General features: G+C 42.6%; 8 protein-coding genes across 8 annotated transcripts; 7 read left to right on the top strand and 1 right to left on the bottom strand.

The window, feature by feature from the left end:
• The first annotated feature begins 446 nt into the window (after positions 1-446).
• On the top strand, positions 447-1,707 carry BYT42DRAFT_648418 (4-hydroxyacetophenone monooxygenase). The gene is made up of 4 exons (XM_051572736.1): positions 447-713; positions 774-831; positions 921-1,119; positions 1,226-1,707. The coding sequence occupies exons 1-4, from the start codon at positions 460-462 to the stop codon at positions 1,687-1,689; spliced, it is 975 nt and encodes a 324-aa protein (XP_051419372.1). The 5' UTR covers positions 447-459; the 3' UTR covers positions 1,690-1,707.
• Positions 1,708-4,046: 2,339 nt separating this feature from the next.
• Positions 4,047-5,640, top strand: BYT42DRAFT_585887 (uncharacterized protein). The gene has a single exon (XM_051570020.1). The coding sequence runs from the start codon at positions 4,476-4,478 to the stop codon at positions 5,253-5,255; it is 780 nt and encodes a 259-aa protein (XP_051419373.1). The 5' UTR covers positions 4,047-4,475; the 3' UTR covers positions 5,256-5,640.
• Positions 5,641-9,426: 3,786 nt separating this feature from the next.
• On the bottom strand, positions 9,427-10,879 carry BYT42DRAFT_585907 (Zinc/iron permease). Its single transcript, XM_051570021.1, has 2 exons — positions 10,010-10,879; positions 9,427-9,941 (listed from the first exon to the last, which is right to left on the bottom strand). Exons 1-2 carry the CDS (start codon positions 10,757-10,759, stop codon positions 9,588-9,590), a joined length of 1,104 nt encoding a protein of 367 aa, XP_051419374.1. The 5' UTR covers positions 10,760-10,879; the 3' UTR covers positions 9,427-9,587.
• A 1,597-nt stretch (positions 10,880-12,476) lies between these two features.
• Positions 12,477-13,315, top strand: BYT42DRAFT_123894 (uncharacterized protein). The gene has a single exon (XM_051562159.1). The coding sequence runs from the start codon at positions 12,708-12,710 to the stop codon at positions 13,242-13,244; it is 537 nt and encodes a 178-aa protein (XP_051419375.1). The 5' UTR covers positions 12,477-12,707; the 3' UTR covers positions 13,245-13,315.
• Positions 13,316-14,747: 1,432 nt separating this feature from the next.
• Positions 14,748-16,020, top strand: BYT42DRAFT_504136 (kinase-like domain-containing protein; the record flags this gene model as incomplete). Its single annotated transcript, XM_051564953.1, has 2 exons — positions 14,748-15,287; positions 15,385-16,020. 2 exons carry the CDS (start codon positions 14,748-14,750, stop codon positions 16,018-16,020), a joined length of 1,176 nt encoding a protein of 391 aa, XP_051419376.1.
• Positions 16,021-17,968: 1,948 nt separating this feature from the next.
• BYT42DRAFT_617788 (glycosyl-transferase for dystroglycan-domain-containing protein) lies at positions 17,969-19,676 on the top strand (the record flags this gene model as incomplete). Its single annotated transcript, XM_051572211.1, has 3 exons — positions 17,969-18,533; positions 18,629-18,767; positions 18,836-19,676. The coding sequence occupies 3 exons, from the start codon at positions 17,969-17,971 to the stop codon at positions 19,674-19,676; spliced, it is 1,545 nt and encodes a 514-aa protein (XP_051419377.1).
• Positions 19,677-20,734: 1,058 nt separating this feature from the next.
• On the top strand, positions 20,735-21,999 carry BYT42DRAFT_585920 (phosphoesterase family-domain-containing protein). The gene is made up of 4 exons (XM_051570022.1): positions 20,735-21,022; positions 21,097-21,402; positions 21,469-21,726; positions 21,799-21,999. Exons 1-4 carry the CDS (start codon positions 20,774-20,776, stop codon positions 21,853-21,855), a joined length of 870 nt encoding a protein of 289 aa, XP_051419378.1. The 5' UTR covers positions 20,735-20,773; the 3' UTR covers positions 21,856-21,999.
• Positions 22,000-23,397: 1,398 nt separating this feature from the next.
• On the top strand, positions 23,398-27,251 carry BYT42DRAFT_549434 (cytochrome P450; the record flags this gene model as incomplete). The annotated part of the gene is made up of 4 exons (XM_051566070.1): positions 23,398-23,711; positions 23,786-24,053; positions 24,145-25,102; positions 25,165-27,251. 4 exons carry the CDS (start codon positions 23,398-23,400, stop codon positions 27,249-27,251), a joined length of 3,627 nt encoding a protein of 1,208 aa, XP_051419379.1.
• Positions 27,252-27,402: the final 151 nt, after the last annotated feature.

Genomic DNA, 27,402 nt, shown 5'->3' on the forward strand with positions numbered 1-27,402 from the left:
TACAAGGGAATGTTCGTGAGACGAATGTTTATATCCTTGCCAGCGCTTGACCGTCCGGCCCGCAACAATGATGCTGGAAATTATAATTAAGTGATTTTTTTTTAGGTTGCTTTTCGATCTATCCGTAGGAATGAGGTATGGAGTTAAAGAGAAGCGCTGACATAAATGGAGGCTTCTTTGAACGTTGCAGTTGTACCATCAATCTTTTTTTTTTTAAGCTTTTTTGATTAAATTTTCGATGAAAAAGTTAGAAAGAAAAATCAAGGTCCGGTATTTTCTGGATATAGACAGCGGAGGGTCCAGGATCATACACAGTTTGTTCTGAAAAGTTTGGAGTTCCTGAGAAAGAATTCCGGGCATTTTTCCCCGATTTCAAGATCCGCCTTGGAGGATAATCTATAAAGGACAGAGCTAAACCGTATCCGAAAATCTCGTTTCCACCCCATTATACCTTATACCATGACCAAGCCTGCTATTCATCCTGTATATGCCGCTGCCTATCAGAACCGCAAGGCCGTCGCGCCTCCTTTAGAGACCATGCCACCTCAAGTGGTTCGTGCATTCTTGCATGACCGTGCCCTCACGGCCAAGGTACCCTTACCGAACGTTCTGGAAGAAGACCGCCAGATCACCATGGACGACCAACAAGTCAACATTAACCTGATTAGACCTGAAGGCACCCAAGATAAGATTTTACCCGTTATTATCTACCTGTAAGTATGTAACTCCTGCATTCTGTTCGTTGATCTGTACTGATGTTGATTGCTACATAGCCACGGTGGAGGATGGGTCTTTGGTAACAAGCACACACACGCAAAGATCATTCGTGAAGTAAGTATAATACAGCATGGAGCAAGACAATTTGAAAATGGTTGGTTGCTTGCTTTCCTGGAAGATGATATTCATCGCAATGATTGTAGTTGGCGATACAAACGGAGGCTACTGTACTTTTCGTTGATTACGCATTGAGTCCCGAAGCGAAATTCCCCGTGGCTTTGGAACAATGTTATGCAACGGTAAAGTGGGTGCTCGCTAATGCTGACTCTATCAAGGTCGATGCAAACAAGATTGCTATTGCAGGCGATTCCGCAGGAGGCAACATGTCGGCCGGTGTTTGCAGTAAGTTATTCAGGGCTAAGAGAAGCGGATGGGTTGGAGGATAATTGGCCAAATGATGACCGATCTTAATCAATTTTACTGAATCATTGGTGTCCGTTTTATCCAGTCATGGCGAAGCAGCGTGGTTTGGTTCCTAATGCCATCAAAGCACAAGTGCTCCTTTATCCTGCACTTGCTGCCTCTCACGAAGAATTCCCTTCCTTTGAAATTTTTGGTCAGGGCGATTATAATCTTTCAAAGAAGGAAGCAGAGTACTTTTGCGAGCAGTATTACTCTGCCCATCCTGTTGAAATGAATAACGTCTTGGCTACTCCTATTCTGGCCACTTCGGAAGAACTTGCAGGAACCCCATCTACCCTCATCCTTACTGCTGAAGCAGACATTTTACGTGATGAAGCCGAAGCTTTCGGACGTAAATTACAAGCAGCAGGTGTCGACTGTTTGGCTGTACGTATAGTTGGTGCTGTGCACGGCTATATCACAGTACCCGTCGAAACACCTCAATACCGTCATAGTTTATCTTTAATCTCTAAGCATATCACCGACACATTCGCCAAAGTTCAAAAATAAATCCGCATCATATCATTCATTAGACTTTTTTTTATATGGTATCTTGAAAATTTTTTTACTCAAGCTATAATCATATGGAGGTTTGCACCATTGGTGTATCAAGTCAGAAAATCGTGTGCAACACAGAGCGTATCTCGTTGTGCCCGTACAACGGTACGCAAATTGATGAGAGTCACTCACTACCGTGATGCTCAGGTAACGAATGTCATTGTTCTTGATTAGGTGGGTGGAATGTATCCATGTGGCTGTTGCCCACCGTCTTTTTGATCAAAAAGGCGTACAAAGTTATCTGGGATAACGTCAATGGGTTACACAAAATAAGATGCAAGTCGTATTTAGATTGATGAAGCAGGAATGGTGTAACAGAATGCAGATATGAACGCAGCCACCAATGTAAGGAAAAAGATAACATTGTGTTACGAGCGAAAGATTTTCCCTGCAGCTACACGAAGCAACCGAAAGCCATTGACTGGCTTACTTTCTCACATTGCATAAGCATCTAGCATGTAGTTGAAATCATATATTTATGTACGGAAAACAAACTGTGTCATGCGAAATTGCGCTACTTTCCATCTTTGGTATGTGTTTTCCGTTTTTCATGTCAGGGCAGAAAGATGGTGTAACCTTAAAAAGGTACATTATAACTCCCGACAATGTGTCGTATCAGCTTTTCAGTTCACGTCCTTCTGTACGCTTTTAGACCGCAACTTTCTTACTATGGAGGTGGCCAACAGTGATAGATATATCTGAACTGGTACCTTTTTGGCTTGGTTAACAGCACCTGCTGATGGTGGCGCAGTTTTGGAAGCTCAAGCGAAATTCTTCTATGTAAATCATTCTGTTTTTCTGGCCAACTGCGTCCATGGAGTTTGCTATTAAGGAGACATCAATGAAAAAGTACTGGAAGGATGATTGAATGTTACTTGAGAATGAGTCCAATGCGAGATAGAAAATAGCTGTTTCAATTTCCAGCTAGGTTGTCTTGAAAAGTCCAGTATTAGTGCTTGTATCAACGTCTACAAAATACAGAGGACATGCCAATCGCAGCACAAGGGAACCGTCCAACAAATCAAGCCGTCAATGAAAAAAATAACTGATATTATTCAAGTCATTTGAAGGTTGTGATCCAGACGACGGATCATCTCGGTGTCAAATACCGGCATGCAACTGCAAAGCCGTTTGCCACTGCTGGATAAATAACAGAGCGAAGCAAAACAAAGTTTGCATTGCAGCAGATAAGCAGTTCTGCAATATCTTGGCGAAAATAACGCCATTTGATCTACGTTATTAAAATCATCACCATTTTATCAGCATAGCATAATATGCTCGAACACGAGTTGATATGTTATGTTCTGTTTGTTACCTTTATTAAAAAAAATCCTTGAAGTTCGTCCGTCTGAACAGAATGCCCAACATAATACATATGATAATGATGACAAGGACGATGAAACGGTTGCAAGAAATCGTGGTGCTAAATTTGTTGCGCAAATGTGTAATATGTAAGGGTGATGGCGATCTCAATGCTGCGTCGATAATGCTCCATACTGAAGCCTCTCACACGAAATTAACAAAGATATGAGTCACTTCCCTTGAAGTTCTCTATACTAAAAACTTCAACGTTATACTTGCTACGAATTATGGACTTGATGATACATGAGGAAGATAAGATAGATGCATGCAAGTAAAATAAACATGATTGTACTGTAATGTTAAAAACACTTTCGATATGATATATTTATCCAGGAATAGTGCTTGAAAGCTACGCGCAACGGGTGTCGTAAATTTCATCAAACCGCACACATGGGAGAGAAAACAAAACTCGAGCTAATTTTTTTCTGCGTATGCCGAGATTTTAGAATGCATTTTCTGCAGTTTTGCCGGGTGCTACCATTTCTCCAAATCCAGCAGCGGGATGTTTTGATGAATGGCTTGAGGTTAGCTGCGCAAGCTGAGTTCCGGTATTATTATTTTTTTCTTTTTGCTGCGCACGTCCGTAAATTTGGAATCCTTCCATGTCGCTACATCATAACATGCAGCCGAAGTTTTATAGTTCAGTCCATTTGGAAATTTAAACTATGCTGTCAACTCATGGTTGCCATAGGAAATACACGTTTCTTACGATTGTTTTGGTTCCTCGGTACATAAACAAAAACTGGTTATCGGGCATATATTATTGTTACACATATTGTCCTGTTTTCTTTTGTTGAATGTTATGTGCCATTGCGCATATAGATATCAAAAAGTCGAAAACATGTACACACTAGACGCCAATTTTGGGATCGCTCGTTTAATTGGCGTTTCAATAGTGCATTTAAAATCAATAAAGAACTGAGATCTGATCTGAGTCGAGTTTGATCCTTCGTACAAGCCCTGGCGGAACTAAACAAATTTGCGGGACTTGATCATCTATTCCGGTACTGTCTGCCATTGAAGCTGCGTAAATAGCAACTAGTTTCTCCTTTTTGATTGATGGATCTATCAACACAGTGCCATTGATGTTGTACCTAATGAAGCATTTATCAATCAATCCATCATTTAAATAAGCAACCATTTTGATTCTCATCAATCGCGATTTTTAGTGTAGTGAGTTGACGATTGCTTCATGTGTCATTGGGCCTTTTTTTTTGTTGCGCAGAGAAAAACGGAAAGTAATAAATTCAGGACACGTGAGAACAACTCCACAGTATAAATATAAATCCTTGAACCAGGAAACGCTGCAATCCTGATATTCTCTTTTTTCTTTTCCTTTTTTATTCTTATTCTACTCTTATTTTTATTTTGCAGATATGTCTACACTTGCTGCAGGTGTGGTTGCGACCCTATTATCTGTCGGTGCTTCAGCCGCTACAGCAATTGCAACAAGAAAAGTACCGTTTTTCCGAACTCGAGTGGTCGCCTTTGGTGCCTGTACAATGACCCTTATCGAGGGGTTATTGATGTGTGCCATGGTCAACAAACCGTTCGATAACACGTATTTCACAATCAACGCCGTCGCTTCGTGGATGCGCTACTTGTCCAATCTTTTAGCATGGATGATACTTTTTGACTCGATGCTACTAAATAAGCAAGCAAGAACGAATCACGGTAAACGCGAACCATATACAGCCATTCTTGTTGCATGCGCATTAGGTGGGCTTGCAACAGCGAATCTCATCGTAGAACGCACGAATCCTGATCCTTTCCGAAGCGAAGTCGTGGCTCAACTGAGCTTAGCCACTTTATTTACACCATGGGCGCTCGTGTTGCTATTCTTTACGGCCTTTTTCTTTCGTCGACACGACATTGCTCAACGTATACCATTTCTCGTCAGCGGCCTTCTCCTCAGCATCAACCCATTCTACATATTCGCTTCTGTCCTGGTCGCCGTATCACAAGGGTCTTTTAATGTTTACTATGTCAATGTGTTTAGATTCATTTGTGGAACCATCCTCAGAGACGTTGTGTTATTTATAGCCGCCTTTTATAATCACTCATGGCTTATTTCTCCCAACACCGAAGCCATGATTTTGTCCGATGGCCATTCGTCTCCGAGGGCAGGTTCAGGAGAAAAAATCTTTTCCTCGTAAATATGTACCTTTGTTTAATCCACTATAGCCAATGAAAATTTTGTATTTGCGCATGTGCTGTTGCTGTACACCTAGACCATACTTTCCGTTGCTTGCTACATATATGATGGCATTTCTCATTACAGAAAAGAATAATCAATGCAATTGATTTTGTGATCTTTCATCTATAGTAAACATTGCCGTAACAGGAGTTTTATACACCAAACCACGTTACAGTCCTTTATATTTCCTTGACTCCACGGTCTTGATAAATACCTACCATTATTAAAATGTTTGGGAGTTATGCGCGCTAATTTCAGTCACAAGGCAGTCACATTAGGTTTTTGCTACATTTGTCGGCTTTGATTGGGTAATTTTTGAAAAACAAATATTTATGATTGGTTGATAGACAGCTGTTGATCGATCCGACCTTTGCGCTCGAATTTTTAACATGATGGAAGATCTAAAGAAGAACCATGTTTTGGAAAGAGACGTTACCCATGTACACACGGTCGAGTTTCAGAAGCGAGGCTTACCGCATCTTCATTTGCTTTTGGTGCTACATCCGGAGGAAAAGCCGAGAACACTTGATGACTATGATCGTATGTGTGTGCCGAACTTCCGGACAGAGAGAGATTTCCTGATCTTATTGACAAAAGATTAGAGTACCATCAAGCGAGACCTTTGGATACACAAATTCGAGTGCGGAGTTCTGAATATTGCAAATGGAGCATCCCATTCCAAACGCATCTTTAATCAGCTACTATTCCCACTAGCCTCAGATTAACAAAAAACTACAGACCGAAAGAGCATAACTTTGTGATCTTTAAGATCAACAGGCGCTACTAGTCTACATAATTAAAATCTTTGGGAAATTAGCGATTTTGTAAATCACATGATCTACACTAAGTTATCAGGACCTGTTAAACCTTTTTTTTTTATCTTTCAACCATGCCTCGCTGCCCACTTTCACGACAATAGGCGAAACAATCAGCAGCAAGATGCCGTTTGCGCCAGTTGTGGTTAAACAGAGTATCGTCGTCTTTCGAATAAAGATGTGAGTAGAGCTCTTTTTGAAGAAAAGTGGTTGATGATACGACTGGCGTTCTTCTGTAGCATCATTCAATTTTGTTTTTATTTGTCAGTTATACTGTATATGTCCTTTCATTCTCTTTTATTTTTCAATGAATCGAATAATACACAAGCAGACGCGCTTCGATCTATGAATTCATGCATCAGTGGGGTGACTATTGTTTCATCCATGGAAAACCATATATTTTTGTCTTCAATCTTATCTTTTTTCTTTTGATTTTCTCTCTCTCTTTCTGTTTGCTTGATAAACCCTCACTATCATTGTATTAAGATCCCATCCGCATCCATCATCCAGACCATTCTTATCCCGTGTATCTGACTTGGTTAAATCGACCACCATCCTCAAAAAGGTAAGCGTCGAGTGGTCTACCATCGATTTTGCTCCGGCAAAACAGACTTACCTCTCCTTTACTTCCATCCTTCTTCCAGCTTCCGGTTTCCGTTTTCTTTTCGCCTGACAAGTTCTGGATACTACAAATTGACTTTCTCTCGCCATCCATCCATCCATCCATCCATCTGGCGAAACCGGATGACGTCAAAGGCCATCGTTGGTGGTGTGGCTCTCTTTTTAATCAGAAAAACGCTTACGTGTTCTCTTCATGTTCCTCTCCTTTGGATTGCTTCTCATCATACGGTATTCGAGATGTCTTCCCGATTATTGTATTTTGTAGTTCATAGTTTGTATTTTGTCTTTCATGTACATATTCTTTTCGCAGTCTTTTTCTCTTTTTTTCCCACAGGGTTTTTTAGGAGGTTTTTACTGACGCGACCATTGGTTTTTTATCATCATGTACTTTATTTGTTTTTTTTTTCTTTTATTCGGGGGACTCTCGATATCTGGAATCCAGCTCGAAATTACCGACACTTCTGGCCACGATTTTTTGCCTGCTCAAGCTGACACCACCGATCCATCGCTTAACTGTCCCTGGAAGCAATTTTATTTTCCGCATCGAAGAAGAAGCTTACCTGGCGGTCCGTATCATCTTTTTTTTTCCAGTACACCATTTGGTTCAAAGGCAAGTCCAATTTCTTTTCCTTTGCTATGATGTATAATGAACGTATACTGATTCAAAAATTTTTCAATGTCATATAATCCAAGCCATGTCAAGCGATCAATGGCTATTGCAAACTCAAATAACAAAGGTAAAATATCTTGATGAAAATTTGAATCAATCAAAGAGCTTACTAACTCATTTTTTAAATACCCAACATTCCCACACATCATTCTAGGTCTATCATAAGCTTGGGCGGGACGGGACTGAGGGGGTCAATAAGTGCTGCTGCACACATGTTTGGAAATCATGACTGTACGGTATGCCAGAGTATTGACATTAATATACCAAAGTTCCATCAAGAGTCTCGCCCAGGTTATGCCGTATTGCGTTAGGCTTTTGTCTGACGAATGTCGCTCAATGCAAGAGGGCGACGTCCAGTAGCAGGTGGCATCCATTGCACAGCGGGTGTACGGCTTGTTATATATATAAACCGGTTACACGCTAGAGTGATTTCAGTTGTTCTGCATTTTGAACAGTTTCTGATCCAGTTGCTTGACGGCTGTAATATTGATTCCCGCCAACGACATAGCTACTGAAAAACGTCACAGAAGCAGAGTGACTCATCACGTACTATTTTGTATCCGATCTTCTGCAAGTCAAGGTGTATTTCGAGACAGAGATGCGATATAAAGCGTTGTAGCTCAGGTGGATGTGTCAGGAAAATTGCCGATTCTCAGAGGCTTATGCACCGTTGGTATATATCAATGTTATTAGACTATGTGACGGTATACCTCTCATGATATTGCGTGCATGGGGACACAAATATAATATGCAGTTTTTCCGTATAATACGCACTGTCTTGTAGGTAACCCTTGTCAACCTCAAATATCATAGAGCATATGAGCTAACCCTTATCGTCAGATAATGGGAACATATATTGGTCCAAATCAATGCTGAGCTCCTAATCTGCTGTGTTTCAAATCAACAGTGGAGCTAATGAAGCTAAAGGAGCATGCAGTTATCTCGAACATTCTATGAAAAGTGGGATATATGTTTACAAACAGTCAATATTACAATGACGGACTTCTTCCATGTGCGCCCCGTGAGGGGCGTTACATTTCTGTGGAAGTACTGATCGGTGAGATTGCTACATCTGATGGATCTCAAAATATGTATATGCATTGACGAATGTATTGGCTCATTTTTTTTATTTCCTTTAACGCATCGCGTATGAACCAAGTCGGCCCGCCCACCGTTCCAAAACTCTTCCCGTCACGGCAGCACACTGTATGTGGTCAACATCGTTGATATTCCATAGGACTTAGTATGATGAAAAGGAGCCGCTCTTTGCATCGGTAGCACGTCATCTTGAATACACGACGGTGCAGTGCAGGAGAGGATGTCTTTCTATAACTAAATAAGACTTGGGGTAAATTCAATGTGATGTATGACTTGCATACCCATGTATTGGCCATTGAGGAGATAAGACTTTATGAGCAGGTAAAGAGAAAGTCTCTGAATCTTGTATAACTTGGGGATCTCAACGCGATTCGTATTATTACCATAAAAAGTATTTTTAGCCGTTTCGAGATTTCGCAGCCAATTCTTTCAAGAAACGGAGTTGGCTTACTTTTCAAACTATCGCTGGTACTTCCGTAATACGGTTATTCGACTTTAAAGACATTCGAAACATATTGTAGGCGCGAATCAGCATTGCCCTGAGTGTGACAGATTTCTCTGTTTGGATATGAGAAACATGATTCATGAAGCAACTGTAGGCGTATTTGCGCTGTTTCGGCTTTGTTCGCTTTAACCGTGTTGTTAATGGGATTCTGCCCAAATACTATCGAAAGGGTGGTCCGGCCCTTATGTAAAGTATTCTCGCACATCACTAGCGCCGGATCTACTCTTGGGATCAACAATTCGAAGTTGTAAACGGGAAACCGAAGCTATGGTGGATCAGATTTCTCGGCTGACTCTTGATGCATCGATCTTGTTATTTATCGGATGACCTAGACTGATCATCTGTAAGCAAAGGCAGCGCATGTAAAAGAGCATGCCTAGATTAGAACGCATGGAAACGGTTATGCTTTTCGGGTTAGTTATTTAAGTTGGTGATTTCGAGCCTAGTATTTGATTTTGCTCACGGTATGTTATTGAATGCGTAAGTTATATGTACAAATGATAGGTGATAGGTAACAAAAATGATACTAAGAGGATGAGGTGATGAAATATGAAAGGGAGATGAGATACGCAAATCAGCCATTTACGCCCATTTGCCAAGAAGGGCCATAAGGCCTGCACCTGCATACATAGCCAGGAAACTAATGGCTTTGCGTCCCAAAGAAGAGCGTCGGAAAGCCTCGTTTTGGTTGATTTCAAGGCTCATAAGTGAAACATAGCCATTGTACAACAAAATACCGGCAGATAAGGAATCAAGAATTGCACTGGCGAGAATGGACGAAGAGGAATTAGGGTTGAAGGATGAATGGATACCAATACCGATGGCTGCACCAAGAGGAGTCATAATGGTGAAAACAGTTCCCATAATGAAAGGTTTTTTCCAGTTGCACGCATGCATGTCGTTGACCCTTGTTCCCAATGCGACGCCTTCGAAAAACTGCGAGAATTATTGGTAAATTGAGTTTTTGCTGACATTGTAACATGACTTGTTGATTTATAATTTACCTGATGAAACACAATGGCGATAAGAAGCGTAACAAATTCCTCTTGGCCTGTGTTGGATAAAGTGATGCCGATGATGATAGAATGCATGACGATACCCAGTTCAAGAACAAGGGTACCGATGTTTTTAATTGATTGATCTCCCTCCAAGAGCCCGGCGCTATGCACATGGCCGACATGTTGTGGAGTCTCTTCGACGTTGGCGGCTGCAGCGGTAGACAAGGAGGATTCGGAAGCGACGGAGGCATAGCTGGCTTTTTCAAGGTCCATTTGCGGACTCGCTAACGCTTTTTTAGCTCGAACTCGTTCGACATTGGCGATGGCGGCTAACTCCAAAAGTTGCAAGGCAAACGATGCGAGCATGCAGAATACACCGGCAAATGCTGAATACGATTTCCATCCGGCGCTCAAACAGGGACTCTCGAAATTTTCCAAAGCCTCGGGAAGCATATGAACAAACGCTGTGGCAAGAATGACACCCGTACCGAAAAATCGTCCAAACGTCAAAACCCAATCGCGGATCGATCCTTTGCTGTAAGGGCTGATACGATGAAGTATCATGGGTGCAAAGACACCAATAGCGCTCGTAGCGAGGATAATGAAAATCGCGCCGATACGTAATGGCATATTATAATCCTGAATCTGTTCAGCCGAGCACTCGGCTCCTTCCTCACTGTCGGGAGCGAGCTCTTGAGCTTTCACGATTCCATTCCATACAAAAAATAATAGCCATGACCACTTCAAAGAGACCATGATCGACAGCGCAACAATAATAAATAAAGAAAAGGTATATAAAGTGGGGAGAAGAAAGTGCAAGGGAGAGTAATAAAGAAAGCCGGTAGTGCAAACGGCGGTCTTTTTTTAATGAAGCTGCCAACGTGCGTTTCAAAAATGTACCCTCTCGGTCATGAACCCATGATCCAATCAGAGAAAAAAATTTCTCAAAAATTTTTGGAAGCGAGTCACATCCTGATTTCTTCTAAGCGTTATCAATTTACTTTTCCCGAACATGATGCAACCCTGAGCATAAATTCAGTGGTTTGCCTCAAACAATAACGACAATGATGATATAGTATTGACACATCCACTACGCTTGAACAGGGATTGTAGAAGGATGTCTCCTTTTTTCCAGCTGATACTCTATTGTTATGTATATTGTTATTAAACCTTGGTGTCGCATGACAAACCCTGTTGGCAAGTTGCAGTGAATGATACACATTGAGTCGGAGAGCGTTTCTTGAAAACCTCTAAATTTTTTTTTCTCCAAGGAACCAACTCCGAGAATAAAAGATTCACAGCTCGTGCACGTCCAATGCTTCCCTTTCAAAAATCGATCCACTTTTCCCGTGCGCGGCACTTGAAAAAGAGTACTCCAGTGCAACAAAAAGAAAATTTCATTCTTGATCAGAATCAGATGTCGTCAAGAGCCAATGGCAAAGTCACAAGTGACAACAAATAGTAGTCGTTGTAACTAGAATGTCTTTGCGCTTCATGGTCCGTCAAAGTGTTGCACAAGACTCAACTGCATCAGTTGCTGCACGACAAATCGAAACTCATATGGTGCAGTACCAAAGATATGCCCTCCAATATACGACGAAACCTTTTTATAAAAAGCGTAGAAATCGACAGTCGCCCGCCAAAGACCGTGAGCGAGCTTTAATCTATATTGTCGACAGAATATGGATGTCCGGAAACAACTAATGAAGCAAGATGCCGAAGCGGCACTTTGCCAATATTTTGGAAAGCCTTTGTAGTCTGTAGATGTTATCAAAGAGTTCAAGGTCCGATAACGCCTTGATTGGATGCTTAAGCAGGCCTTCGTCGAGATGGCCTTTGGAAAAGTCTTTGCCCTATTGATGATTACTCGGTTTCATATCGACATGAAACGCAGTCATGATGTGGATCATCTGCAATTGTTATAGCATCACAACTCAGAGCTAGAGCAACACAAAATTAAGGAGCGACATTGACAGTGTGGTATTTACCTAAGTGCAGATTGAGAGCATCCTGCCAAAGAAAAGAATAACTTATTAATACAAAAGAGGGACTGAGTGGTAAAAGAGAACGACTCGATTCATGAAGTCGTGGACATCTTCAAGTGTATTTGAGAAAATGAATGTATATGTTTATCATCACGTCCGTTTGAACTCAAATGTGTAAAGGTAAATCGCGTTAGTTTTTGGAAAGCCAGCAATGTAATGACAACATTAAGGAGTCCCTCTCTCACCATAAGAACGTTGGATATTATTTAAGCAAGTCTTGAGGCCTACATACTTACCTAGTCAATGCTGTAGAACTACAATGACACCAATACAATGGGTACGATTGTCATCGATATATATTTGTAGTCTAAGAGAATAATGAATGCCACCCTTTTTCCTTCTGCACTTGAATACGGTACGTGATTACGGTACGTACAATGCCGAAGGTGTTGCTTTTTCTTTCATTTTGAAGACTGGATATATGACAATGTCATTATCATGCATCATTTCAAAAAGATAAAACGATAAAAATCATTTTTCTTCCATGAAGGGGAATCGTGTCCGTATCATTTATTGCGTGAGACCGTCGTGAGTAACTTTTTCCACCTGTGGGTTGTATGAATCAAAGAATAGATTGTTTTTCAACATGAATTTGTTAACCATAATATATAAGATATTAAGGACGAACAGGATTGATCAAGGATTGTCTGCGAGAACTTATGACCCCGCTGACGAATGGTCCTTTATCAGCAATGAGATCCACTGACGCAACTCTATATTATCCACAGCATATGTTTGGCAATAATAAAAAAGGGAGAAAATGTGTTTTAAATTCATCAAAGATAGAAGCGGCAGTTTTCGAGCAATCGAAAAAAAAGGAAAAAAAGGAGACTACTTGGTGCCCGTGCAGGGCAAGAGAAAAAGTGAGTACGATTTGGGTTCATGTTTCAAATGACATCATTTGGCCAAGAGAATGTTTGCACGACATCGAATTAGAGAAATGCACAACTTCCACTTTCTGGAAACTAACAAGCCACTACCGAGGATGTTACATTGGCTTGTTTAAGGTTTTCTTCAATCAAGGATACTGCGCCGTCATTGTACCTTTTATTTATGTTGCACAAAACCAAGACTCTTTTTGGCTTCCACTTGATTTTCTCCATTCAAGAATGACAGTCGTTGCCCAGCAAGGTGATGTAACTATGAACAGCAGTGGAGTATCATGCATCCGTGTGTCTAAAAGGTTTAACATGTGAGATATCTAGAGAAACTTACAAATGTGATAGAAGTGCAATATCGAATGACGTCCTGAATTGACAAAAACGATGTAGATGGATGCAAAGTGAACTTTTTGTGTAGGCTGTGAAATACATAACAGATATTTGTCACCTGTGCTCTCCGCTTGGATTTTCAGCAACTCAATTTGCCAAGCCAAGTTGAATAATTTCCCACAGCAAGGCCTGTCGCCAAAATGTGTCCTATTTTCCCTTCACAGCCACGTTGATGAGCAAGGGATAGCGAGTTCGGGCCATGTTTACAATGACTTGTGTTCTGAGTTATCGACCGAAAATGTGGTTTTATTTTCGAAACCCATAGTCCATCCTTCTTCTTTTCAGGGAGCCAGTGCTCGAGGTTGGACATTATTTTTTTTTTTTTAATTTGCGCGCCATACCCAGAAAGAGTAAAAAAAGATTTCTGAATCACTATCAGGATGGTGATCGGTGACAAGAAATCCTGGACGACCGAATCCCGGTATGGGTTTCTGCCATTTCTGTAAACCCCCAACAGGTAAACCCGGATATTGTTTTGTCACGAACAAGCCATCAATAAACATGGTCGTCGTCATCATCTTCATCCTCAAGCATGCTGATCACTTGGTTATGTGTCATAGAAATACGATCATGTGCGATTCGATGAAAAAGTCTATTGGCAATAAAGTGGGTGGCATGCTGCTTCGTCCGGCGCTCTAATTTCGTGTGATTTTGACTGCGCGACGAAAAAGGCGTAGTTTCAAAATGCCCGGAGCGTGGTGACCGCGTCGTTTGTGCCATTGGACGGAAGGTCAAGCCACTTGCTATTCGAGGTGAGGCATTTTTTCCAAGATTAGGTGCGCCCACCAATTTTTTTTTTATAATTTTTTTTTTTTATTTTGAAACTTAAAAGGGAGACGTGTATAAAAAGGTTCGGTAAAGATAACGAGGGGTTGGGAGTGAAAAAAAAAAAAAAATACGTCTGTCCAGGGGCTGACAAAAAACTCGGATCCCCAGGTTAAAACACGCAACACATAAAAAAGCGCGAAAAAAAAGAAAGAGGGCAAGGGAAAAGAAAACACCTCAATATAACACTTTTTGTACTAAATTGCACTTCCTTGTATTCATATCCCGTCGACATTCCTACATTTGTACGCACCGGTGAAGCGATATCTATATTATCCTATTTCTCTCCCTCTTTTTATTTTTTTTTTTATTTTTTTTATTTCTGCTTCTTTCTCCAACTTACACATGTCTTTATAATTCATCATGGCTCATCATCCTCTCCTATCCTCCGTCGATATTTGGCTCCCTCATAAGAACGCCAGTCAAGCCATCATCAAAGACGTTGCTCATCAACTTGCCAGCGCCTCCACCACCAACGCATCTATTAATAACCCTCACTACTGCACAAACATTACATCAACCCCTCCATCCAGTCTTCTTACACGTGGAGCTTCCGCTAATCGACGCTTCTCCTCATCCACCACCAACTCATATTCAAGCAGTATGGTAGATTCTGCCTATATCAGTCCCACGTCCACCCTGGATAGTAGTCAGTCCAGTCAGAAAAACAGTATACGGAAAAAAAACTGGTTCTCTAGACGCCCGCTAAAACAGTCATCGCCACCAGCACAAGCACCGGCACCGGTCGACACCGATTTTAGGCCCCCTTCACCCATCAAATCCTCAACGGCAACTCCCGTCACACCACAAACCCTTTCATCTGAATCCGCTTCCTCACTGCCCCGTCGCCACCGTGCCGATACTGCCAGTCTCAAAGAATACGGTGAATGTTATCGTCGCTTAGGCGAAGGCACGACCGCGGTGGTCATGGTGGTCCGGAAACTGGGCGACGACGGTCGAAGCGAGAAACTTTATGCGATAAAACAATTTCGCAAACGTCAAAAGTCCGAATCCGAAAAAGAATACATGAAGAAACTCACAAGCGAGTTTTGTATTTCATCCACATTTCACCATGGCAATGTCATTGAAACTATTGATCTAGTTTTAGATGACCGTAAACGTTACTGCACGGTCATGGAATACGTAGGTGTCTCCCCCCTAACTGCGTTTATATGCCCGTTCGTTTAGTAATCTTTTTGCTCTCTCTTTTTTTTTTATTTCTTTTTCTATCGCTTTTCAGTGTCCTGGCGGTGATCTGTTTTCATGTATTATGTCTGAACGCATGACGGAGCGCGAAAAGGCTTGCTGTTTCAAGCAAATAATGCAGGGTCTGGCTTACCTTCACTCGGTCGGAGTCGCTCATCGAGATATCAAACCTGAGAATTTATTGTTAACCCAAGATGGTCAAGTGAAAATCACTGATTTTGGCGTGTCTGATGTGTTTCGTTTTCCATGGGAATCTCAAGGTCATAAAAGTCGCGGTCTCGTTGGCTCTGAACCTTACATTGCGCCGGAAGCTTTTGAACAAAAGGAATATTCGGGTGCGGCCGCTGATGTATGGTCTGCAGGTGTGGTGCTCTATTGTATCTGGCTCGGTGGACTCGCCTGGCATAAAGCCAAGAAATCCGACACTGCCTATGCCACCTATGTCCGCGTGTATCCCAGTCGAACTTTTGAGCTTTTCAAAAAGTTTCCCATGAATGCCAAACAACTCATCTACAAAATGCTTGATCCTCACCCTGAGACGCGAATATCCGCCCAAGACGTTCTCAACGAACCCTGGGTAAAATCCATCCTGGTCTGTCACGACGGTCTTGACAGTAGCGGGCAACGCCATCATCATACCTCCGCCACCCTGGCTTCACGCAAACGCTAGAAAAAGATACTGTTTTCTTCATATCCCTTGCATCAGTTACCATATATTTTTTCGCTAGACCTCGTCTACTTTTCACTTCTCCTTTTCTTCCCTCATCTTTTTCTCTTCGTCGTCATGTACAGTATACCCATTAACCTTTTTTCGTGTAATCATAGCTAACCAAAAAAAGAAGAAAGGAGAAATCAATTGAAAGAAGAAGGTCCCACCGGCTGTGAAAATGACATTCATTCGCTATCCTGCTGACTTGTTTAGTACAAAAAGTGATCAAGAACTGTTTATTTTCTGGGTTTGGTGAATGCATCATGACCGTGGTGGTTGGGAACCAATTTAGGGCAATCGTGACGCTAGATAACTGTGTATGCCAAACGGAGGCAAGGATATATTAATTGGTTTGCCCATTGTTTTGTAGAGTGATGCATCCTGCACATTCAATAGAATTTCTCGATTCATTCTTTGTGCCTTCAAAAGGCAGTATGCCCGTCTCCCCACAGTTTTGCATCTCAAAAGGGTCATTCCCTGCACAATAACGCTATGCACACAGGCACTTGTACATACTATATTTTCATGGATACATGTTGGATTTAATGCACGTGAAACCCCAGAACAAAAACGACAACGGTTGGCAACGTGGTTGGTTGTATGTGAGAAAACAGGAAAGAGAAGGAGAAAATGTTATTTATGTTATTTATGAACAGTATCTTGATATCCGGTTCCGGCGTCCCAGTTACTTAGCGATGGATCTTCCACATCCCCTTGGGCCTTTTTAATTGGGTTGGATGTCTCGTCATTGATGGCTGGATCAATAGGTCGAACTTGGTCTTCTTTTGTCAACGAAGACGATACATCGCTCCACGGAGAGTCGGTGAAAGATGTATTTTCTGGAGTGCTCATGCTCGGATCTTCGTTTACCAAGTTGGGAACCTTGTTCAAATTCTCGAGTTTTGGTTTTCCGGGATCCATAGTTATCAGTTATCAATAGTAGGGTATGGGGACAAGTCACTGATGTGCAAATTATCGACATTTTATAATGGGGGGGGGGATTTCCAGAGTCATTCAAAGACCGCGTACTGACCGACGACGCTGCAATGATGCAACAGTGGTTTCATTTGTCCCAGAAAATTTGCCGATACCTCTATACATTTTATCTCTGTGCTCAAGAGCAATCTATGTGAAGTACATCATCATCAGCAACGGGAAATGACTGAAAAGCTTTTCACAGTGCTCAAATCCAATCTGCAGTGTTTACCTGTACTCTACAATTGTGCAATATTTCCATTGGCAATAGGTCATATGCGCAATTGGACACAAATTTTTGATGGCACTTTTCCCAAGTCGGCAGCTGATAACGTATCTATTCAAGTCTGCTTCCGATCGTGAGTAATCCGAGTAAACCATTAATCGCGGATGTCTTATTTCCAATGGCGTTTTTGTTAATTTAATTAGATAACCGAGCAAATCGAGAAAATAGGTTCATAAATTATACCAACAAGCAGTTTTTAGATTGAGAGTGAGGATATTTATTCAGAACTGCCAACAGATGTTACAATGGCATATACAGACTATTACCATGGAAACTTGGCATGAATTGTTTTCATTCGATGCCATAAATCAGATCTCCATGACAACCGATAAATGATGGCAATGAAAGAAATTCGTTTTTATGACCCTATGACACAGCTTGTAGCAAGGCTGTACGGCTCCATGTATGCTTGTTTCGTAATATCAGGTGATGCAGACATGATTATAACCACGCTCTGACAAACTATAGTTTATCGAGAACTGCCCTTGCAAACCATGGCAACGAGATTTGTGATTATTCGCGAAAATATGGAAGATCAGCGGGATCAGCGTCAAGTTGAAGCACAGTTTGTTTTGCGGTCACTGATTGTATTCCGTCGTTTTTCCACTCGACGATTCGGTTCTTAAACGCAGTTTCACTTGTTCAAATATGCTATTTGGCAGCCCATCCCGGAATGGGGTGGACAAGACTCCCATATATACGAAACGAAAGCATTACCGTCAGTCGTTTCACGCTAATCACATTACAGACCGACTACAACTAGCGCGACTAGATCGCGCACCGCGGATTATATTACTCCTTGCCGGTGTTATCTTAGTGTGCATGCTACTACGAAGCTCGGTTTCTTCCACTGCATCTTATCGACAATTGCGTGACCAGCCTACATATAACACAGAGCTTTCACTGTGTAAAGCCCGACTTTGTAACCCTGCACAAAAGTGTTCAACATGGACACCAGGCCATTACACGTGGTCCGAGTTGGCGGAACAAAACCTGTATCGTGATGTTGCTACGATTGATGTCGATGTCGGTTGCGATTTACGAATAAAGGTGCAAAGCGAAGATCCTCGTTTAGCGATGGATGATGTGGAGTGGATGACGGTGGTAAACCAAGTGGATTGTCTGGGTGGAAAACAGTGCCGCAACCTGATCGAAATGGATCTTCGAGCGGATATCTATGCTTTGGCGTCCCAGTTCAAACACACACCATCTGGTAACGATTTGGATGATACCTGACGTTTTCGTGACAATGGATTAAACCTTTTATTTTCTGTACTTGTCCTTTTTGCGCCACTGATTTTGCCACAGATCAAGAAACCGTGATATCGCACGCTATTCCATCGTCTGTCGCCGACGATATCACTTTAATATCTCAATTTTCTGTTAATCGATTATCAGTATTCGCGGAAGTTATTAAGATTTGGGAAGGGCCTATCTCTATTGCAATGTAAGTAAGCAGTCAAAAGGTCCGCATGATCCAAAAACTGATCCTTTCGATGAACTCATTAACCTTAGCTACCTGACGGAGCCGGAAGATATCGATACGTTACAGTCGTTTTTCTCCAATGTCGAAAATAGGGATCTTTTTTCTCGTGTTAGTTTTACACTTCTCAAACCCGACTTTACGAACCTTGATCGACTACGGTACCCTATCAATCATTTGCGCAACCTTGCCATTTCGGCGGCGTCTACCGGTTTTATCTTTGTTTTCGACGCCGACTTTTTACCATCGGAAAATCTGTACAACTACGTGAGAAAGTTGTTACCGACCATGGATTCGAAAACTGCGCTTGTCGTGCCATGTTATGCTATCCGTGAATCATACCGTCATCTGCCATTCCCTCGCACCATAAACGATTTGCGTTCGCTGGTCGATCAGAATATAGCTTATATTACGGATCCCGGGGCCGGCCACGGTCCTACCTTGGCGAAAGAAATTGCGTTGGCTTCACCAATGAAACAATCAACCACAGGATACGAAGTATGCTTTGAATCTCAGTGGGAGCCGTATTACATTGTTCCCAAAGCTTCACCACTTTACGATGTCCGATTTCGCAACCAGGGCGGTGATAAACAATCACACGCACTTCAACTCAATGCTGAAGGCTATCGATTCATGGTGCTGCACCATGTGTTTATGATTCACAAAGATCACTCAAAAATGGTCTGGCCTGGCGGCGGTTTCGAGAAATCGCAAAAGGCGAAAAATCAATGGAACTATTTTAGCGAGTTCATGCAGGAAATGCAAGCAATCTACGGAAAGAACGTACGTTGGCCACGTGGATGTAGTGCACAAGCCGTGGGCTGGCAAGAACAACGAAGAAATATACTAGGTGTTGCTGCTGGTGCTGCATAAACTAGATATCCCTTTTGAATCGATTCATTTTTTTTATCAATGGTTGCTCTGTAGATTTGACCCTTTTACTTATTTGTCATACCGTTTAGATGCGCGACTGTATCATTTTGCCACATTTTATTAACGTATATCCCCCCCTGAAGCACCCAAAAACGCTTCGTTGTACAGTGCTTTATGTCCTAGTAAAAAACATTTCATCTGTCTTTAACATCACAGCAGGACATTGTAGACTAGTACATTTTTCTTTGTCTTCCGTTGCAAATCGCTTCTGCTCTGTCAAAGCCAGGTTCTCGCCTTGAAGCACAAAGTTATCTGTGTCTGAAAATCGTTGATAAATAGGAAGGGCCTGGGACCGAGACCCATTCAGGAAGGAAAATTAACTCCTTTGCAGAAAAAAAATTACCATTCAAGGTAAAAAATTTCGGAAAATGCGACTAGATCAAATCTTCCAAGAATTGCAGAAATATAATATGTCGTGAAGAATAGTGCATCATTATATTCTTTCTTTGTGTCTTTTTGTTTGCTTGATTGACCGTGCAGCCAGGTTACCGGACTGTGAATACCGTATTATGCAGCAAGGATTCAGGAACGGATACTGGGCGTCAATCTGGCGATAATTATGATGTTTCCTTCTTTAGCTAGTATCATCATTACTGGAATCAAATGCATGCAGTGAATGTAATTAATTGTGGACATTTACGGTGGTGCCCGATCCCGCCCCGTTGTAGAATGATATGACCTCGGATCAAATTACGAATCAAATAAGGTAAATTTGACAGAAGTGGCATCCGGGAAATATGTCCTTATTCACTCTTTTTGGCAAGTCGCTCGTAAAACTCCGTCACTGCCAACCTGGCAATGTTGTCTAATCCAGTGGCAACTAATTTAGCAACCCATCGCCGTGTAACCAGTCCAATTTATTTTTTCAAAGCTCCTTAAGCTTCATTGTATCCATTATATCCAAGGGTCTACAGCAAATCCGGGTACCTGCGCCAATGTCATTGTTCACAAAGTATAAAAGGACAACGTCTGGCAGACTCTGTTCAGTACTTTACTCATAGCAGGCTATTAGTACTCAAAAACTCATTTTCATCAATATGATTTCCTGTTTCTGGGCTTCCTCGTTGACGATCTTCCTAAGCATAATGATGCTATTGACTGGCACCCATGCTGCATCCGACGTTGTTCCTGGGAAACATTTCGACAGAGTGTTTATTGTGGTTTTTGAAAATCAAGATTATAAAACAGCCGCCAAAGACAAATTCATGTCCTCGCTCGCTGATCGCTACAACGGTGTCACTCTGACCAACTACCTTGCAACAACTCATCCGTCGCAACCCAACTATGTAAGCAAGACAAGCTTTTCAAGAATCTACAGAATGTCCCATTAAAACTCTTTTTTTTTTGTGGCTGCTGATAGATCGCCATGATCAGTGGTTCAACCGATGGTACCAATGAGGATGATGAGTCTAATATCAAGCGAAAGACGATTGTCGATCTGTTGGAGAAGAAGGACATCTCGTGGACAACCTACCAAGAAGACTATCCTGGGCATTGCAATAAGGAAACCGACATCAAAAACTATGCACGCAAACATAACCCTTTCATGTCTTTCACCAATATCTCGGGCAACAAAAAGCGATGTGCCAAGATCGTCAATAGCAAGCAATTGGATAAAGATATCGCGAACAATGCTGTGCCTCAATTTGCGTTCTACACACCGGACGTAAGTAACACAAAAGAGGTCATTGACCACCGACGCTGATTGGCTGATTTGTTTTGTCGTTTCTAGTTGATGAATGATGCCCATGATTCGAGTATGAGTTATGCTTCTCGATGGTTTAAAAAGTTTTTGCAGAAGCGCATCAATAATCCTGCTTTCAGCAAAAACACCATGTTTGTTGCCACCTTTGATGAAGACGATGGAGGTAGCGATGACAACAAAGTTTATACAGTATTGTTCGGCCCCGATTTCCATCGCTCATCCTCCAAGCGGAAAGACAATAAGCGATACAACCACTATTCGTTGCTGCGCACCATTGAAGATAACGTAAGTATTCATAAATCTGTTGTTTTTTTCATAAACATTTGATCAGAGGCTAATTTGAGCAATGTTTTCAAGTGGGATCTGGGTGACCTTGGACAACACGATAAGAAAGCAGTTCCAATCAAATTATAGATTATTTTTTCCCACAAAAATAGATACCCGTGTTCGTCAGCTGTGCTGATCGTGGTTGTTCTCATTATAGAGAAGAAGATTAAAATATTTTGATTTGTCGTTGTCTTCATTTCCTACTTTTTTTTCAGTCATCCATAACCGTCGTTACATCTGATATTATCATATTGAATCAGATTTATGTTAGAATGATTACTTTGAACCGTGCGAACATGCCAATGTACGCACCGAGACTTCGTATTCAATGGCCGTTTCTCCACGAACTCTTTTAGAACAGCGTCTGGTCTACAGGAATTGAGCATACAATAAGAGTCTTCTTTTACTTCAGCCATTTATTGAGATGTCTCATCGCAAACGAAGAGACAAGTTGCTGTAGAGGGTGATAAGTGATTCCATGTGTGCTGAGAAAAAAAGTCATTCTACAAGAGACATGCTGGAAGTAGCAGAAATTGTGCGACAAGGTGGTGATTCTTGAGCACAGCGATGTTAGTTGAGTAATTCACAACAACTCGCCCTCAAGAATACTCTTAAAAAATGATCCCTTCAATAATGTACACAAAAAGGATCGTACGATACTGCAATGGGTCTGCAATAACAGGGAACACGGCAGTGTGACCATTACCTGGACCAGTCATTGCCTGTTGCCGCTAGTCACTGGCTATCGTGATACCATAAAAGAGGACAATGCTTCGATTATAATTCTGTCGTTGCCAACCATCATCACATGGGGGTTGCAATTTTTAAAAACACAAAAAAGCTGGAAACTTTAAAAAGCGGGTTATGTGTGACAAATCCACGTGGAAAGTTACCCAGCCAAGAATGATTGGCGCTGACATGATAGTGAATGTACAGAAAGAAGGATAGATAATAGTCTAGTCGGAATCTTCTGCCATGTATTCCTTGCTTGTATTTCTTTAAAATTTTTAACCGTAAAATGCAAACAGGTGCTGGTTTGATCATGATATCAAACGGCCGGATTCTTTTGTCCATTTGCATCCCAGCCGTATAAATAAACTGGCCCATCCTCTTTAAGAGAATAGTTTGACTCATTCAAAGTGTCGATAAAATGTCGAAACAGCACTATGAGTAATTTTTTGATCCGGGGTTCAACGATCTCACTGATATGGCAACAAAAAGCGTCTGTATCACTCCTGTGTCACTGACCTCATGTTCAAGTGGACCCTCCAGAAAGTATCTAATTCAATACCCGACAATTATTTTTGTCAGCAGAGATACTTGTGGGCCTTATTCGATGAAGGCAATGTGAGGTGAACGATCACCAATGTCTTAATGTGTAGCAGCTTGATTATAGATTGCAATTTGCTAAAGTATAGTTCTGTTCTGGTAAGCATAATAGTGGCAGTTTTGGGACGGACGGTGTGGCGGATGAAAGTGTGCCTTTTCTCACTTCTCCGCAGCCCTATGGCAAAACCGATCATCCAGGTTGCTCGGGGGTTCGGCAGTTGAAAATCGAATAAAAGAGAACAAGTTTATGATCCTGCAACAACGGTTTCACATACATTTTTTTCTTCTTCTCTAAATATTATGGCCCAATCAATACCATTAATCGTCGCATTGAAAAATGCATCAAACGTCGCCGAAGAAGGTCATATTATACAAGTGGGTAATGGTGCCAGCATCGATACTGTGAAAAGTTTGGCCGCCGAAAAACTCGCTACTTCGGCTCCTCTTGCCGATATTACCCTGGAAGACGCTTGCGGCAATCGTTTAACGGAAATCGACGCCGTCCGCAGTCAACAAGTCGTCTACCTATCTTTGAAAGAACAGATCAAGGATGTCATTCCCGGACCACGCAAGTTACCGTATGTCGGTAATCTTTACGATTTGGCTCCTGATTTGTAAGTCGAAAGAGTAATTTGCGTCGCGCTTTGTTCATCGACTGGGGAAACTCATGCACTTTCCCTATATGTAGCACGGCCGGCTGGATGCGCCTCTTCAAGACCTATGGTCCCATAGTTGATGTCAGCATCATTGGAAAACGAGTGATTGGCGTCAATGATCCCGCCATCGTCGAGCTGGTAGTCAAGGAATCAGAATACTTTACAAAGAAAATCACAAGCGCGTTGGTGGAAATCAAGGAATTCGCTGGACAAGGTCTTTTCACCACCGACACAGACGATGAGGATTGGGTTCTTGCACATAAGCTTTTGATGCCGGCATTCAGCCCGCGCGCAATCAAGGTAAAAATCCGTCAGTTACTTCCACAAAAAAGGGACTAAAGAAGGGACCACCCCATATTCACGTGTAATTTTGGTTTATATTTGTTGCCAGGCTTATCAACACGAAATGGGAAAAATTACAGAGCAAACCATTGGGATTCTTGAACAATATTCACCAGAAGAAAAAGTCGAGATCTTGGACTGGGCCACCAATCTCACCTTTGAAACCATCGGCCGTATAGGGTTTGGTTACTCGTTTAATCTACTGGAGAATCGCGATGCTCCTGCCCATCCATTTATACAAGCCATGAGTTACTGTCTTAAGCACAGTATCACCCGATTTCAGCAGGCCCAATTCATGAAATTATTGCCTATCGAGGCCAACCGACGTTATGACCAATCGGTGCAGTTGATGCGCGACGTGGTTGCGGAAGTCATTCAAGAGCGCAAGAAGAGTAGCGATGCCAACGATATGCACAAAGATCTTTTAGGTTTCATGCTGAATGCACGAGACGATAATGATCACGGTCTATCGGATGAAAATATCCGCGATCAAGTAGTGACGTTTTTGATTGCCGGTCATGACACAACAGCCAATACTTTGGCATGGACATTATATGAGTTTGCTCGCAACCCAGAGATTGAAGCTAAAGTACTTCAGGAAATTGTCGATTCCGGGATCCGCCACGATACTATGCCGACCTCGGAACAGATCAGCAGCCTCAAATATCTGCATCAGTGTTTAAAGGAAACGTTACGTATGCATCCACCCGTGAGAAACTTGAACAAGTATTGCCAGAAGGACTGTATCGTACCTGGCGGTTATCGTATTAAGGCCGGATCAGCCGTGAGCGTCAATCTGTATTCAATGCACTACAACGATAAGATCTACCCTGATCCTGAACGTTACGATCCGAATCGATTCTCCCCCGAAGAAGAACAAAAGCGTTCCCGTTTTGCGTGGTTACCCTTCAGCACAGGCCCTCGCGCATGTATTGGCATGGCATTTGCTCTCCAAGAGGCTAAAACCGTGTTATCCATGTTTTTGCACAAATTCAAGTTCAAATACGGTAAGTGTGAAAGAACTGTTGGATTTGGAATCAGTCAGCTGACGATGTATCGGCTGTAACAGACGGTCCACCTGTGAGATATGATCCCAAGCAAGCCACTACAAAGCCTTTGGATTTGTTCATGACCATCCATCCCCGTACCGATCTACCCGAAGTGTCAAGCAAAGCAGCCAATATGAAGGCCAATTCAAAGAAATCACCTGAAAAAGGTTTGCCGGAATTGGCCGAGCCTACGAAAATGGGATCTACCGAGTTACCGCCGATCACTTTCCTCTTCGGCACACAGACCGGTACGGCTCAGGATTATGCTTCGCAGCTGGCTGGTCAAGCGAAACGGTTCGGATTCCCAACCATTACCATGTGCGAAATGGACCGATGGAATACTTTGCAGAGCATCAAGCTGAACAACAGCCAGAGTGATTCAAAGTTGCCGACCGAACTTGTCGTCATTTGCACGGCCACCTACAACGGTCAACCCCCCGATTCCGGTGAGCACTTTGACAAGTTCCTGGACAAGGCCAAAGAGACGGGTAACTCGACATTAATGAATGGGATCAAGTATGCCGTTTTTGGTCTCGGCAATAAACAGTGGCGTACCTATCAACGCTATCCGATGAAGATTGATGCTTACCTGGAAGACCTTGGCGCCGAGCGGTTCTTCACAGCAGGTCAGGGTAATGCGGACGAAGACATGGATGCCGAATTCAACGATTGGTGTGCTCATTTCTGGACACATGCTTTGAGCTATTTCGGACTTGCTATTACGCAAGGATCCTCCGTTGTCCCCTCGGCTAGTGGAAAACCTGGAGATCGCTTGCCCGCCAAAATTCACTACATTGCCCCGAGCGACAAGGAAAAATGGTCCATTGCCGGTCACAACATGAACGGAGAGCATAATGTAAAGGTGCTGGCCAATATCGAACTGCAGCATCAAGACGAACACAACAAGCGCAGCACGCGTCATATCGAATTGGATGTGTCATCATTAACGCCGTTGCATGAAGGTCGGCCGTACCAAGCCGGCGATCATCTGGAAGTGATGCCGCAAAATAGTGCCGAGACCGTGGAAGCCATTGCTCTTGGGTTTGGACTTGTGCTGGATTCGGTCTTTGAGGTCGATCCGGAAACTTACGAATACGTTTCTCCCCGATCCATGGCCGCGGCCATCAAAGGTCCTTGTACCGTACGCAACGCATTGACTTATTATGCCGATTTATCGTCGCCTCCGTCACGTCGTCTCCTGGGTCATTTTGCTTCGCAATTACGTAAAGCAGCGCCAGAGACTGCGGATGTATTTGATCGTTTGACCATGCCAGACGCCAATAACGTGGACCGATATCCCGAATTTATCAATCAGCATCGAACCTTGCTCGATTTACAAAAAGCGTATCCTCAGGTGAAACAGTTGGATTTCGGTCAATTGCTGGCGGCGGTTGGCGTCATTCAACCGCGCCGTTACTCAATTGCCTGTTCTCCCTTGGAACATCCTGACAAAGCCCATCTTACGGTGGGTGTGGTAGATGACGTGGTCCATGGCAAACACTATCCTGGTCTCGCTTCGTCGTTCCTGGCTCGCATGCAAACCGACCAAGGGGGTGAACATGCACCTGTTTTCCGAGCACAATTCAAATCATCCAAGAGTTCCTTTGCATTACCGGCCGATATCCGGACACCCTTGATCATGATTGCAGCTGGCACCGGGTTATCACCGTTCCGAGGTTTCCTGCAAGAGCGGGCTTACCAGCGGAAGCAGGGTCAAGATGTTGGTGAATGTTTACTTTTCTTTGGTTGCCGAAGGGCTGATCAGGACTACATTTATCGCCAAGAATTGGAGCAGTGGGCCAAGGAGGGGGTTGTCACGATTCACAATGCATTTTCACGCGCATTGCCGACACCTCCACGCAAGTATGTCCAGCATCAAATTCTAGCCAAGGCGGCCGATGTCTGGCGGTTATTGGTGCCCAATGACGCTATGCAGACACCTGCATCAGTATATGTTTGTGGCAGCGGTGCCCTGAGTCGGGATGTTCGTTCTACCTTTTGCACCCTGTCCAAAAGCTTCGCGACGGTCGAAACCGACGAAGAAGCCGACCAATACTTGCAACGACTCATGGACGAGAACCGCTACAACGAAGATGTTTGGGGATAAAGAAAAGTGATTGTAACTTCCATATCAAATAGAAAAAAGCTATTATACCGATTCTTGGGTTTGCGTGATGCTTACAGTATGTCCGTTACACGGCTTTTCCAGAAAAAGACCCAAGAGGTCAAAACATACAGCCAAAGTGCAAAAAAAAAGT

This window comes from Radiomyces spectabilis (genome assembly GCF_025331425.1).
Source record: "Radiomyces spectabilis strain NRRL 2753 chromosome Unknown BYT42scaffold_14, whole genome shotgun sequence".
Taxonomy (NCBI): domain Eukaryota; kingdom Fungi; phylum Mucoromycota; class Mucoromycetes; order Mucorales; family Radiomycetaceae; genus Radiomyces; species Radiomyces spectabilis.